This window comes from Canis lupus, chromosome 27 (assembly GCF_011100685.1).
Source record: "Canis lupus familiaris isolate Mischka breed German Shepherd chromosome 27, alternate assembly UU_Cfam_GSD_1.0, whole genome shotgun sequence".
In the NCBI taxonomy this organism is placed as follows: domain Eukaryota; kingdom Metazoa; phylum Chordata; class Mammalia; order Carnivora; family Canidae; genus Canis; species Canis lupus.
Window position 1 is genome coordinate 856,091 of NC_049248.1, and position 15,375 is coordinate 871,465.

The window sequence follows — 15,375 nt, forward strand, 5'->3', positions numbered from 1 at the left end:
GAAAGATCATATGCAGGAGTAAGAAAAGAAGGAAGCACAAAAGCAGGGAAGTTAAGTATATCTATAAAAGTCAGTTAAAGTGATTCACAAAACAAAAGGATAAAAAGTACGACACCATTTGCCTAAAACCTGGTGGGGAGGCATGGTGGAAGTAAAGAATGGGTTCAAATTTAAGTGACAATCAACTTAACATAGACTACTACATGCAAAAGATGGGGTATATATATATACCTAATAGCAACCACACATCAAAAACCAGTAGTTGATATACAAAAAATACAGAGAAAGGAATCCAAGTGTATCACTACAGAAAGCCACCAAACCTGACAAAAGAGAGCCAAGAGAAGAAACAGAGAACTAAAAAAAGAAACCAAAAAAAAAAAAAACCCAAAAAAAAACCCAAAACAAAACCTTAAAACAAGTAACAATGGTAATACGAACTTATCTATAAATAATTCTCTGAAAAAAAAAAATTACTCTGGATGTAAATGGACTAAATGTTCCAATCAAAATATATGGTGCGGGATCCCTGGGTGGCGCAGCGGTTTAGCGCCTGCCTTTGGCCCAGGGCGCGATCCTGGAGACCCAGGATCGAATCCCACATCGGGCTCCCAGTGCATGGAGCCTGCTTCTCCCTCTGCCTGTGTCTCTACCTCTCTCTCTCTCTCTCTCTCTCACTGTGTGCCTATCATAAAAAAAATATATATATATATATATATATATATATGGTGCTACAATTGATTAAAAAGAAAAAAAAAAGGCTCATCTATAATGCTGCCTACAAGAGACTCATTTCAGACCAAAAAGACACATGCAGGGCAGCCTGGGTGGCTCAGTGGTTTAGCTCTGCCTTCAGCCCAGGGCGTGATCCTGGAGACCCGGGATTGAGTCCCATGTCGGGCTCCCTGCATGGAGCCTGCTTCTCCCTCTGTCTGTGTCTCTGCCTCCACCCACCCCCCCCCTCCGTGAATAAATAAATAAAATCTTAAAAAGATTTAAAAACACATTCAGATTGAAAGTGAAGGGACGGAGAAGCATTTAATCATGCAAATGGATGTCAAAAGAAACACAAGGTAGCAATACCTATTTCAGACAAAACAGAATGTAACAAAGACTGTAATAAGAGACAAAGAAGGACACTACATAATCAAAAGGCAAGATCCCATAAGAAGATATAACAATTGTAAATATTTATGCACCCAACACTGGAACACTGAAATACAAAAAGCAGCCAATGACAAACATAAAGGAAATAATAAGAATACAATAATAATAGGGGACTTTCACACCCTACTTATATCAATGGACAGAGCATCCAACAGAAAATCAACAAGGAAGAGAGAGAGAGGCAGAGAACCCTGGAGTTCTGGGATCGAGTTCCACATCGGGCTCTTGTGTGGAGCCTGCTTCTCCCAGCGCCTGTGTCTCTCTCTCTTGCTGTGCCTCTCATGAATAAATAAATAAAATCTTTAAAAACAAACAAAAAAACATTTTTTTAAAAAACAAAAAAAAAAAATTTATTTTTAAGTGATCTCTACAACCAACATGGGACTTGAATTCACAACCCCAAGATAAAGAGTTGCATATTCTACTGATTGAGCCAGCCAGGCGCCCATTTACAGTTTCACCAAAAATAATAAAATACCTAGAAGTAAACTTAACAAAGGAGGCAAAAAAGGTTGATACTCTGAAAACTATAAAACACTGATAAAAAAAATTAAAGACAAGATAATCAATGGAAAGATATGCCATTAAAAAAAAAAAAAAAAAAAAAAGGGAAGTCAGCCCAAGTGGCTCAGTGGTTTAGCGCTGACTTCGGCCCAGGGCGTGATCCTGGAGACCCGGGATTGAGTCCCATGTCAGGCTCCCTGCATGGAGCCTGCTTCTCCCTCTGCCTGTGTCTCTGCCTCTCTATATGTCTCTCATGAATAGATAAATAAAATCTTAAAAAAAAAGGGTGGGGGGCAGAAGACATGAACAGACATTTCTTCAAAGAAGGCATTTAAATAGCCAACAGACACATGAAAAGATGCTTATCATCAAGGAAATGCTAATTAAAACCACAATGAGGTATCACCTCACAGCCCACAGAATGGCTAAAATCAACAACACAAGAAACAAATGTTGGTGAGGATGTAGAAAAAAAAACATTGGGCACTGTTGGGAGGAAAGCAAACTGGTGTAGCCAATTCTAGAAAATCGTATGGAGGTTCCTCAAAAAATTAAAAATAGAATTACCATATGATCCATTAATTCCACTACTGGGTATTTGTCCAAAGAATAGGAGAACAATAATTTGAAAGGTATATGCACCCTATGTTTACTACAGCACTAGAGTTTACTTAGCTATCTACAATAGCCAGGATATGGAAGCAACCCATGTGTCCACTGAAAGATGAATGGATCAAGAAGTGGTTATGAATAAATAATGGAGTATTGACCATAAAAAATGAAATATTGCTATTTACAACAACATGGATGGAAGATATAATGCTAAGTGAAATAAATCAGGAGAAAAACAAATACTATATGATTTCACTCATATGGGGAATTTAAAAAACGAACAAAGAAAAAGACCAACAGAAAAACGGACTCTTAATTATAGAGAACTGATGGTTACCAGAGAGGAGGTGGGTGGGGAAATGGGTGAAATAGGTGATGGGAATTAAGAGCACACTTATCAAAAAAAAAGAAAAAAAGAAAAAAGAAAAAAGAAAAAAAGAGCACACTTATCATGAAGAGCACAGAGTAATGTAGGGATTTGTTGAATCACAATATTGTACACCTGAAACTAATATAACACTGTATATAGTATTATATACAATTATAGTTGGGGCTGGATCCCACAACTCTGAGATCATGACCTGAGCTGAAATCAAGAGTCAGACGCTTAAATGACTGAGCCACTCAGGTGCCCCTCTCCAGTCATATGTTGAAGAAAATAACATAAGACGGGGTGGACATCTATTCTAGAAACACGCACTAATTACACAAAATATGCTTTTCATCTTCTAAATTTTCAGGTTAATCTCTTAAATGATATTTCTAAGAAATCCCTTCTAGATATGCTAGGTCTAACCACTCTTCATTCTGAGTAGCTATAGATATGTGTCCAAAGAATAGAAGGATGGAAATAATCAGGTTTTAAGTGCTGAAAACTTATTTCATAATGATAAAGTTTAAGACTGTCATTCTTCAAGATAGTTTGAGGATGCAGTGGTTGAGAGCATGGGTGCTAGACTGAGTGGGTCTGGGTAAAAATCTCGGCTCCACCACTTACTAGCAACGTGAAGCCAAGCAACCTAATGCTTTGTGCCTTGGATTTTCCATCTTTATAAACAAGAATAATAAAATAGCCACGTCTATAAGTCTCAAAAAAACTGCATGGTACAGGAAGGACCACATTTGTGTAACCATCACTACTACCTTTCAGATCTTTGGCCCAATCCAAGTGAGTAGTTCAAGAAGCTAGAAGTAAGTTTGACAGTCTTTGTAAAAAAGATTCCTTTTGAATTAAGAGTTTTCATGTTAGACATCAGACAAAAGTGTTGGTGTAAATTACCTCGGTCATTCTCAGGCTCTTGTGTTTCACTGTTCTCCTGTGTCCTCCCAGGGTTCCTCAAGGTAGGCTTGGGGGCTGACACACTTACTGATGCTGAGTGAGCTACCTGTGGAAAAGGGCCAGGTAAATGGGGGGGTGTAGGCTGTCTGGGGTGGTAAGGCACACCTGGTGGGCAAACTCGGGAAGAAAGTTGCTGCATGGCAATCATCTCTGGGCTGTCCATCATGGAGTCCCCTCCTTGTACCCCTCGCAGAGCCTGGGAGGGTGCTCCAAAAAGAGAACTTGGCGTTGGGGCCAGAGGTGGCTGTAACCGATGTCCACCAGATTTACAGGGTGGTCGCATATACCCTGAAGAAGCAACTCCATGAGGTAGAAAGCTTGATTGTTCAGTCCACTGGTTTGTGGGGAGAGGAGGTCTCATCACTCGAGAATCCATCATATGACCAAGAGTACGAGGCTGGTGAGAGGGTCCTGGCCCCATGGGGGGCTTCTCATCTGTGCCCAAGGTTCCTGGATTTGTAGCACCATGGTTCCCATTCCAGACAGCAGTGTGTACTCGATTCAGGTACTTGTATGATCGGTACATGTGACTGGGAGGAATTTCTGAGCTTTCAGTAAAGTCTGGGGGTCGAGTTGGAGCCCCACCATGCCTAGGAGGAATAAATCCTGACTGGAATTGAGTAGGGGGATAAATATTTCCATCCTGACTGGGGCCACCCATTTGCCTAAGCTGTAAGGATCCAGGATGTGATCCCATGTTAGTAAGGTGTGTCAGCCCCCCACACATTTGCTTCTCTTCTGGTGTCCCTAGCCTGGGTCCTCGGTGGTTGTTAATTCCAACTGGAGGCTGGCAACAAGAAAAGAAAAAAAAGCAGAGTTAAAATAAAATCTTAAAAAAAAAAAAAAAAAAAAAAGGACAGAAGACATGAACAGACATTTCTTCAAAGAAGACATTTAAATAGCCAATGGACACATGAAAAGATGCTTATCATCAAGGAAATGCAAATCAAAACCACAATGACCCATAAAATAAGGCATATCTTATAATGTGTTTAATCTATAGTAATAAACTCTATAGAATGAAAGATGATGAATTAACTTTAACCTGGTAGGAGACTGTACTTCTGAAGTTTATCTGTGAAACCTTCTGCATTTGTATATTGTGAGTAGGTTACTTACCTGCATGGCAAAAGGCTGATGCTGCTGTATAGGTTCTCCAGGGTGTGGTTCTGGGACCCTAGAGGAGACATATAAATTGGCAGGATCTGATCCTCGAAGAGGGCCAAATGTTCCTGGTACTGCTGGCTTCTGGAGGGTGTTGAGTAAAGGCAAGGGGAGACAAAAACAAAAACAAAAACAATAAAAACCAACCAACCAACCAACGAAACAAAAACCCAAAGAAAAGGGAGAGCACAGAAGACGTTAGATAGAAAATAGGATGTTCCTACAGAATGGTAGCATATGGCCTTACCCAACACTGGGGCTAGTTCCAGAGCCCAAAGCAATCTCTTGCTGCAGGACAGAAAAACTGTGTTTCTTAATCTCTTTTTCATTATTGCCTCTTGCCCCAAATGCTTTTTTTTTTTTTAAAGATTTTATTTATTTATTCATCAGAGAGAGAGAGAGAGAGAGAGAGAGAGAAAGGCAGAGACACACGCAGAGGGAGAAGCAAGTTCCATGCAGGGAGCCCGACATGGGACTCGATCCGGGGTCTCCAGGATCACACCCTGGGCTGAAGGCGGAGCTAAACCGCTGAGCCACCCGGGCTGGCCCCCAATGCCTTTTTTTTTTTTTAATTTTTTATTTATTTATGATAGTCACACAGAGAGAGAGAGAGAGAGAGAGGCAGAGGGAGAAGCAGGCTCCATGCACCAGTAGCCCGACGTGGGATTCGATCCCAGGTCTCCAGGATCGCGCCCTGGGCCAAAGGCAGGCGCCAAACCGCTGCGCCACCCAGGGATCCCCCCCAATGCCTTTTAAGCCAATTTTTCCCCAACTGCCTCCCAACATGAATTTAATTTAAAAAAAATTTTTTTTAATTTATTATTTATGATAGTCAGAGAGAGAGAGGCAGAGACATAGGCAGAGGGAGAAGCAGGCTCCATGCACCGGGAGCCCGACGTGGGATTCAATCCCGGGTCTCCGGGATCGCGCCCTGGGCCAAAGGCAGGTGCCAAACCGCCGCGCCACCCAGGGATCCCCCAACATGAAATTTTAATGCTGCAGATATGCTGTGTATTTTATATGCTGTATGTATTTCTGTGCTTTGTACATGAAAAGAGTTTTATAGATCCCAATTTTTGCCCATCTTGAGAGTGCATCAGATTGATTAATAGAAAGATTTAAAATTAGAGGAAGAATGAATAAAGAAAGGACAGAAGAGGGAAGAAGAAATCATTCACATACAGAAAAGTTACTTTGGAAGATGAGCAATTACAAAGGTTTCACTTTTCTTTGAATTATCAACTAGGAGAAACCACAATAGAATTTTAAGCTATTCCTTACCATCTGGTTTAAAAGGGGTGCCTGGTTGGGCATCCCACCATAATGTAGGGGACGAGAAAAGCCTCGGGTATTTGAAGTGCCCACCTCCCGAGGGAGTTGTGAGGAACTGCTGCTATGATTATCCCCAGAAGAAGAAGCTCGCCGTGCAGGTGGCAATGACTTTCCTCCATTCTCCACTGGCTGTTGCTTCTTGCTGGGCCCTTCCAAATCCCTGGAGCGGGTCCAGACATGGCTTCCACTGCTTCGTCCAGCCCGGCTACGTCTCTTCTCTCGCTTTTCATCCTCTCTGATCCAGAATTCTTCATCTGTGTCTCCGTCATCACCAGGAAAATGCTTCATCATTGCCCGATGGAAACACCTCTCTAAATTATCAGACATCTTGGTATATTCTATGGGAAGATACAAGGATTAACTTCCAGGTACAGGTCTTAGAGGACATAAAAGACATTTCTCTTACCAACAAACAATAATAAAGATGCTATTTGGCTAAATTCTTAAGCTTAATTCAACTCGAGTGTTATTATGTTGTGTGGCTATGGACACAAGATGAAGACACTGTTTTTGTCTTAAAAGGCTCTAGGACTATTACCTTAAACCAACACATTTAATTCTTCAAGGCTAAATCGAAGAATTATTAAATACAGTCACTGAAGCTACTTAGTTGTTTTTAAAAATTTTTATTCATTCATTCATTCATTCATTTATTTTTTATTTATGATAGTCACACACAGAGAGAGAGAGAGAGAGAGGCAGAAACACAGGCAGAGGGAGAAGCAGTCTCCATGCACCGGGAGCCCGACGTGGGACTCGATCCCAGGTCTCTAGGATCGCGCCCTGGGCCAAAGGCAGGCGCTAAACCACTGCGCCACCCAGGGATCCCTATTTATTTATTTTTAAAAATTATTCATGAGAGACACACAGAGAGGCAGAGACACAGGCAGGGGGAAAAGCAGGGTCCTTGCAAGGAGCCTGATGTGGGACTCGATCCCAGGACTGAGATCACACCCTGAGCCAAAGGCAGACTCTCAACCGCTGAGCCTCTCAGACATCCAAATTCTGTTTATTTTTAAAGACTTATTTATTTAAGAGGGAGAAATTAGGGGGAGGGGTGGTTAGGAAAGGGAGAGAGACAATCTTTTTCTTTTTAATATTTTATTTATTCATGAGACACACACAGATAGAGAAAGAGGCACACAGGCAGAGGGAGAAGCGGGCTCCATGCAGGGATCCTGATGTGGTCTCCAGGATGAGGCCCTGGGCTGAAGGAAGCGCTAAACCATTGAGCCACCTGGGCTGCCTGGAGAGATAGAATCTTAAACAGTCACTCTGCTGAACACATGGCCAACGTGGGGCTTGAACTCATGACTCTGAGATTATGACCTGAGGAGAAACCGAGAGCCGGATGCTTAACTGACTGAGTCACCCAGGTGTCCCAAATCTCCTTAGTTTTGAAGCTAAAGCATTTGACCTACTGCATAAATGACTCCAAGTTTCTATACTTGGAGCCATACATTCTTTGTTATTGGAGATCTACTCAGTGGACTTCTGAAGAGGATTTAAGAATATAGGTTCAGGGCGATCCCTGGGTGGCTCAGCAGTTTAGCGCCTGCCTTCGGCCCTGGGCGTGATCCTGGAGTCCAGGGATCAAGTCCCACAGGTTGGGCTCCCTGCATGGAGTCTGCTTCTCCCTCTGCCTCTCACTCTCTCTCTGTGTCTTTCATGAATAAATAAATAAAATCTTAAAAAAAAAATAACACAGGTTCAGTCTTGGGGATCCCTGGGTGGCTCAGCGGTTTAGTGCCTGCCTTCAGCCCAGGGCATGATCCTGGAGTCCCAGGATAGAGTCCTGTATCAGGATCCCTGCGTGGAGCCTGCTTCTCTGTGTCTCTGCCTCTCTCTGTGTGTCTCTCATGAATAAATAAAATCTTAAAAAAAAAAAAAAAAAGAATATATAGGGTCGATCTTGTCAACGGTTAGTGGTCTGTGTTAAGGAAGCACAGTACAAACTAAACCCAGACTGGTCTCTAAGATAATGAAAAATAACCTGAGACCAGTTAGCTACAAGATACATTCTTTTGTCATATAGGATAGGAGTGGTTCAGGCATATACTGTGTAAGTGGTTAGAATGGCCAATCCCACAGCTTTAAATTACATTTTGTTTATAGTCCCAATGAAAGGTCTGAATCATTTCTAAAAGAGATGCACTTCTATTTTTGTGTATTTCTAAAAAAGAAGGTATTCTGTTCTGGACTGAAATGGTGTTAATAAATGTATCCTCAGCAAACTCCTTCCCCACTTACCACTACTTTCTCCATTATATTTTCGACAATTTCTGAACATAGTCTTCATGTCATTCACAAACTCCTCCTTGGTACAGTATAAACCTCCATTCAGTTTCTTCTCCATGCTTGAAATATCCATGGGGACCTAAAATAGGACACACTAAATTACAACATGCTGGAGAAAAAACATCTCATAGTCCTTATGAGGCAAAGGAATTATGTCATTATGAGATGCTCAGGAGCCTGGCATATAATCCAGCAACCCTGATTCTCAAGAGCAACAAGTAAACTTTTAAAAAAAATTTTTTTAAATTTTAAAAAGATTTTATTTATTTATTCATGAGAGACACAGAGAGAGAGAGAGAGAGAGAGGCAGAGACACAGGCAGAGGGAGAAACAGGCTCCATGCAGGGAGCCTGACGTGGGACTCGATCCCGGGTCTCCCAGGATCACGCCCTGGACTGAAGGCGGCACTAAACCGCTGAGCCACCTGGGCTGCCCGATTTTTTAAAAATTTTGCAATAGGTAAACTTAAAACAAAAAACACAACAAAAAAATCAAGAAAGAAACAAATACCACAGTAGGTATAACTGCAAAGGTAGCCTATACCTTAATAATCTGGTAATAGTTTGGGGCATACGACTCATCCACAGGTTCTAAAAAGGGCCAGGAATCCTTGTGAGCCTTTACCACATCTAGAACTGAAGTCAAAGAGAGCTTAAATTAACACACTCACACAGGAGTACTTCAGTCAGAAATAGTAACAGTTGAGAATGGGAACTGACCTTTATACATGGCAGTGAAATCATCATCCAACTCAAAGCTGTGAATCACAAAATAAGAAATAGTAACTTTGACCACCTTCTTTCCTGATCTCTTAATTCAAGCACAGATACATAGCTAATTTATACCAAGGTTTGGATCAGTCAATAAACTGTTTTTAAGCTAAGTCTGTAACACTGATAATCTCTAGAAAATATTATGAAGGCAGAGGTTAGCAAGCCTAATAAGCACACAAAGGGAGTATCATAAGACAAACAAACAAACAAACCCAAAGGGAGTATCATTTTTGTTATCTGTAAAATGATGGGGTGGACTTAGATGATCCACAACTTAATTTATGATTCTATAATGTTGGTTATTTAAGTGCACATTATTTCCTGGGTTTTATTTTAACCTAATGAATATTTTTGTAATCTAAAGAATAATAATACAAAAAAGGCATACAGAAGAATGAGAAGATCAGGAACACTGAATATTACACAGGGTTGTTTTAAGAATTACATAAGAAGAGTGCTTAACACAATGCCAGAATGTTTCTGGTTGCTACGGTTAGTATCATCAAATACTCACATGTCTTTAGTCTTTTTTTCTTCTCTCATGGGGGAATAAGGGTCCAGATGGGAAAGTTCTGGGGGGAGCTCCTTCCCTTGGGCTAGCAGCCATGCCCTTTCTTCTCTGAGCTTTCTTCTCTTTGCTCGATCTGCAATGAACACAGCGCATTATGGTATGTGAGGTTAAGCACTCTTTAGAGGATTAGACTAGATGTTTGTTAATCAATTTTGAGAGGAGAAACAAAGATCACTTATAAAGTTATTTTTATTTCTTTTGGTAATTAGGATGATTCTATAGATCGAATGCACTATGAAAAGTATAAACATGTGGAACCCATTTTCTTTATGCATATTAAGCTCAAGGACTAGGGAGGGATGATGGTGGTAGGGTAGGTACTGGGATGGAGAGGGAGAGGAAGAGCAAGGCTGAAGAAAAACAGAAGAAAAAGGAAAAAATAGAAGACTGAATGATTAGCCTTCTTTGAATACTTGAGGTCTTTCCAATCTTTCTCTCAGAAAAGCAACATCCCACTTCTAAGGACCAGACTCTCACTCAATCCAAACATATACAGGATTTTATATGCATCTAAGCAATCAAGGTTTTGCATTTACAAAGGCATCCTAGCACACCAATTGTCTTTGCTCTTCAATCCACCCCCTCCACTGGCAGCTGGCCCCTACCAAGCCAGGGGTAGTAATAAATCTGGCTGGGAACAAGGGAAAGATGCCAGCTGGAATTGGAAAGGAGCTGAAAGACAGGGATGATTTTTTTCTGGCTCGCAGCCATAGCCATGAGAAACACACTTGGCATTCCACTACTAGTCTGATGAGACACCAAGTGCCAGCAGGAAACCGGAAGGTCAGGAGTAAAGAAAAGAGGCAGGGAGATAAAGAAGACTGTCAGACAGAAAGACATAAAAATGGAAGGGAAAAGCCAGGACACATCTTGTATTTTCTTCCTGGAGGGACAGACGTGGAGTCCATGAGTATGATATGATCCTGCTAAGTGTTTTCTCTGTCTAGTTCTATTTGACTTGTGCTTTTGTTCTTATGTTATTCACTTATAAACGTAAATCTGTATCTGCTTTAGGCAAAGGCCCTTTGCTATCAATGACTATAATACTGTTTTTTTAAAAATATGATTTCAAGATAAAAGAAAAGGGTAATTACTGGATATCAATGAACCTAAACAACTGGCAATCTTAACATTTTTGCTTTAGTAACTTTAATACAGTACTTCACAGCTTAATAATCCACGTTCTAGTTGGCTGCATTTTTTTGCATTTTACAAATAATAGTATAATGACAATTCTTTCGACATGCCTTCTTATGCACAAGTATGAGCTCTTTGGGATGCACATCTAGCAGTGGAATTGCCAGAGAATTGCTTTCCAAACAGGTACAGCTTTCTTTCAACAGCAATTTGAGTGATCTCACACTCACTTGGTATTAAAACAAGTATTTATGCCAAACTGGTAAGTACTGATAAGGAATTGTGATGTTTTCATTTGCATTTTCCTGACTGGAGTGATAATGAACATATTTTCATGTTACTGACGGTTTGGTGTCCTCTTGTGTGAATGTCCTGCTTACATAGTTGGCCCGTTTCCTTTGGGTTGCTCCATTTCTAATGGATTTACAGAAGTGCTGTAAATAATCTGGAAAATTAGTCTCTGTTAATTATGTGTTAAAATTCTACTTTGACTCCTCTTTCCATTTTGCTTACAGTGTTTATGTCATATGTTAAGTTTTAAACAATTCATGTAGTCAAACATCAATCTCCCTTCCTTTATAGTTTACGCCTTTTGTACTTAATACATTTTTTTTTAAAAGATTTTATTTATTTATTCATGAGAGACAGAGAGAGAGAGGCAGGCAGAGACATAGGCAGAGGGAGAACCAGGCTCCATGCAGGGAGCCCGATGTGGGACTTGATCCTAGGTCTCCTGGATCACGCCCTGGACTGAAGGCCACCCAGGCGTCCCTACTTAATACATTCTCAGTGTGGAGTCTGCTCAAGATTCTATCCTCCTCTCCATCTGCCTCCCCCCCCACTCCGTTGCACTTGCGCACTTTCTCGCTCCCTAAAATAAATAAAAATCCTTAAAAAACCCCCCCAAAACCCATTAGCCCCTCCCCCTTTTTTTCCCAAGAATTCAGGAAAAGTTTATTGTTATAACTATTTTATAGCCTGTAAAAATTCTCTCCACATTTTCCCTAGGATAACTATCATTTGTGAGCTTGCTGGGCGCTAGGGAATACTTGTTTTTTATTTAATCCTTCTAACAAGGTCTGCACAGTCCTACCTGATGTGACAGACCACTGGTTACCTCTATGAACTCATTTCCTGCCCATTTTTCCCCTTGCTTTTTGCATTGGTGCATACTGGCCTTTCTCCCACATGTTCCCTCCTCAGTACCTGTGCGCCTGCTATTTCCTCTGCCTGTGATGCCCTTCCCCCATCAGATGTTCCATATGGCACTTTCATTCACTTCACTTCTCTAAATGTCACATATTCAAAGAAGGCTATCTTGACAAGTTTTTTTAAAAATTGTTTTTAAGATTTATTTGACAGAGAGAGACAGAGTGCATGCGCACAAACGGGGAGTGGCAGGCAGAGGGAGAGTGGAAAAGCAGGCTCCCCTCCAAGTAGGGAGCAGGGAGCCAGATGTGGGGCTGGATCCAAGGACCACCACCCAAGCCGGAAGCAGCCAAGTGACTGACTGAGACACCCAGGTGCCCCCTGAGAGGTTTATTTAAATGCCATCTACATCACATCATTCTTTATCTCTAAACCTATTTTATTTTTCTTTAGATCTTTCACCACCATCTATGATTCTACAATATTCATTTATTCTGTCATCCCACCATTGGAAGTAAACCCCATGAAAGGATTAACTTCTTTTGTTTAATATCTATATTCTTAGAACAACACCTGGTGCAGAATGGGTGCTCAAAAATATCTGCTGACTTAAAGAAAAATCTAACACAGGTATTATTAATCTTATAGGTACAGAAACCAAGCCATAAAAATAAGTTTTGAACCTGTCTGTAAAAAACAGTAAGGTAAGACTAGTGTAGCAAATGAAAACATCACTGAAAATTACAGAATCTCCTCAAAATCTATAAAGAAATAAAAGCCACAGTTACTGTCTTGAGGAATTTAAATCTACCATTGGAAATTGAAGCATCTTAGAAGTAGGATATACTACATATCGTCCCATAGGCTAGATTTGCAGATTTTTTTTTTTTAAAGATTTTATTTATTCATGAGAGACACAGAGAGGCAGAGACATAGGCAGAGGGAGAAGGAAGCTCTGTGCAAGGAGCCTGATGTGGGACTCGATCCCAGGACCACGACCTGAGCCAAAAGCAGATGCTCAACCACTGAGCTACCCAGGTGCCCTTAGATTTGCAGATTAAATACACTAAGGGTTTTATAATGAATAAGTGATCACAGTAGGAATGGGAGGGGAAAAAGCACATAATAAGGCCAGACTCCTTTAAATTTATAGCCAAAATTTATTTAAATACTGAAACACTACATTAAAAAGCCAAATCCGGGATCCCTGGGTGGCGCAGCGGTTTGGCGCCTGCCTTTGGCCCAGGGCGTGATCCTGGAGACCCAGGATCGAATCCCACGTCGGGCTCCCGGTGCATGGAGCCTGCTTCTCCCTCTACCTGTGTCTCTGCCTCTCTCTCTCTCTCTGTGACTATCATAAATAAATAAAAAAAAAGTAAAAAAAAAAAAAAAAAAAAAGTAAAAAGCCAAATCCTGGTTAAGTGGATTTAAAAAAAATTTTTAAATTCAGCAAATTTACTTGAAAGAAATCTGTATTCAACTAACCCGAATGATCTTTGACCATGGGATTTATCAGGTTCAGCTTATAAATATAACTGCTATCTCATACATATAGGAACTATTATCGTCTTTTGTAATAACTGGAAATCAAAGAAAAATCTCATTATACCAAGACCAAAACTTAGATCCAAGTCTGAGAAAAGGATCTGTCCTAATAAAATCAATTTGTACAATGCCATACTTGAAATCTCTAACACTTTTCTTTAGCTTATTTCAATTATGCTTAAAATGATTTCTATGAAACTTGTCATTAATACCCTAATATTTTTTTCTATTTTACATGAAGGATGATGTACATCGAGGAGGGCAAGTGGTAAAGCTGAAAGGAACACCAAACATAACCAATACAAGTGCTGCAGAAGGAATGCACATGCAATGAGATCAGATCCAGATGAATAAACAAGAGTACAATTAAGATATTTAATAGAAACTGCCGGAAGCAGCACAGACAAGGATAGAACCTGGTCTGGTTTGGTTTTGGCCAGAGGAGGGAGGGCTGTTACCCCCACCACATGTGCTGCGCAGAAGCCACATACCTTCCACTGCCTTGACTTTTTCCTCCAGCTCTCGCTTCCTCTCCTCCTTTAACATCTGCTCCTGCTCCTTCTTCTGCACTGCCAGAAGAATCTGACGTTCTTCTTCCTCCTCTTTGCGCTTCTGCTTTTCTATTCTGGTAAGTACAGGGGTCTCCTGCAAAAAGCCAAGTAAGTGTATAGAGTCAATACACAGTAACGTAAGAGCAGTTTTTTGGCCCTAAGATTCATTTTTTACTAATTTCAACTACTCAAAAAATAACATTAGATAGGCAGGGGATTTATATCATAACCACAATTACATTTATTCAACAGATGACTTTATCATCTGTAGAATGACCATAAGGAGGTACAAAACTAACATTAAAAGATAATGGCAATTTGAAGTAAGGTAAAAAGTTTTGGTCCAAATGGTTTACATAATTTGTAGTGTCTTTGGGAGATAATCCTGTGAATATGTTGGACCAGAGAAGAGAAACTGCGGCCCTCCAGAGAAAAGAAACTGTGGACCTTCAGAGACACTATTCTTACAAATTTAATATTTGATACAAGTGACATCTTAGAAAGTACTCTCATCTAAACAATTTAAAATGGATGAAAGAACATAGGGTCACAGTTTCAATGCATAGGACTTTGAAACCCTTAACATTTATATGTTACAAAGAAGATAAATGAATAAAATTGGGAGTTTGGTGGTAGGGGTCATCATTTTGCCTTAAGATACAGAAAAGAGAAAGGCAGCTGCACAGAAATTCATAAAATTACTCAAACTGGCTAACATTTTCCCTTTTTAAAAAAAATTTTCCGTTGTTTTTATTTTTTATTTTATTTTATTATTTTTTAAAGATTTTATTTATTTATTCATGAGAGACACAGAGAGAGACAGAGACGCAGGAAGAGGGAGAAGCAGGCTCCATGCAGGGACCCCGACGTGGGACTCGATCCTGGGTCTCCAGGATCACGCCCGGGGCTGAAGGCAGCACTAAACCACTGAGCCACCCGGGCTGCCCCAATTTTCCCGTTTTTAACACAAACAACATTAACATCAAGATTTCAGTTGGTCACTGGGAAAGTGATTGCCTAAGAAATCTAATAAAGGATAAAGGAAAATAGGACCATTACCATAATAATCCACTAGTTTATACTCTGCATATTTTCCAATGTAACTTTTTTTTTTTTTTAAAGATTTATTTATTCATTAGAGACACAGAAAAAGAGAGGCAGAGACACAGAGGGAGAAGCAGGCTCCAAGCAGGGAGCCGGATGTGGGACTCAATCCAGGGACTCCAGGATCAC

At 40.5% G+C, this 15,375-nt stretch overlaps 1 protein-coding gene across 7 annotated transcripts in view; it reads right to left on the minus strand.

Moving 5' to 3' along the window:
* The window catches only part of CECR2 (CECR2 histone acetyl-lysine reader), a 173,864-nt gene that overhangs the window by 12,382 nt on the left and 146,107 nt on the right, over positions 1–15,375 (minus strand). For 4 of the 7 annotated variants that reach the window (XM_038576255.1, XM_038576254.1, XM_038576253.1 and 1 more), the window contains 8 exons: positions 14,083–14,236; positions 9,704–9,833; positions 9,136–9,173; positions 8,960–9,051; positions 8,369–8,495; positions 6,068–6,456; positions 4,742–4,870; positions 3,563–4,409 (listed from right to left, as the gene is read on the minus strand). In XM_038576255.1, coding sequence (XP_038432183.1) covers positions 3,563–4,409; positions 4,742–4,870; positions 6,068–6,456; positions 8,369–8,495; positions 8,960–9,051; positions 9,136–9,173; positions 9,704–9,833; positions 14,083–14,236 — 1,906 coding nt within the window. The remainder of the gene's footprint in view (positions 1–3,562; positions 4,410–4,741; positions 4,871–6,067; positions 6,457–8,368; positions 8,496–8,959; positions 9,052–9,135; positions 9,174–9,703; positions 9,834–14,082; positions 14,237–15,375) is intronic. The other 3 variants (XM_038576259.1, XM_038576258.1, XM_038576257.1) reach the window with 2 other exon arrangements.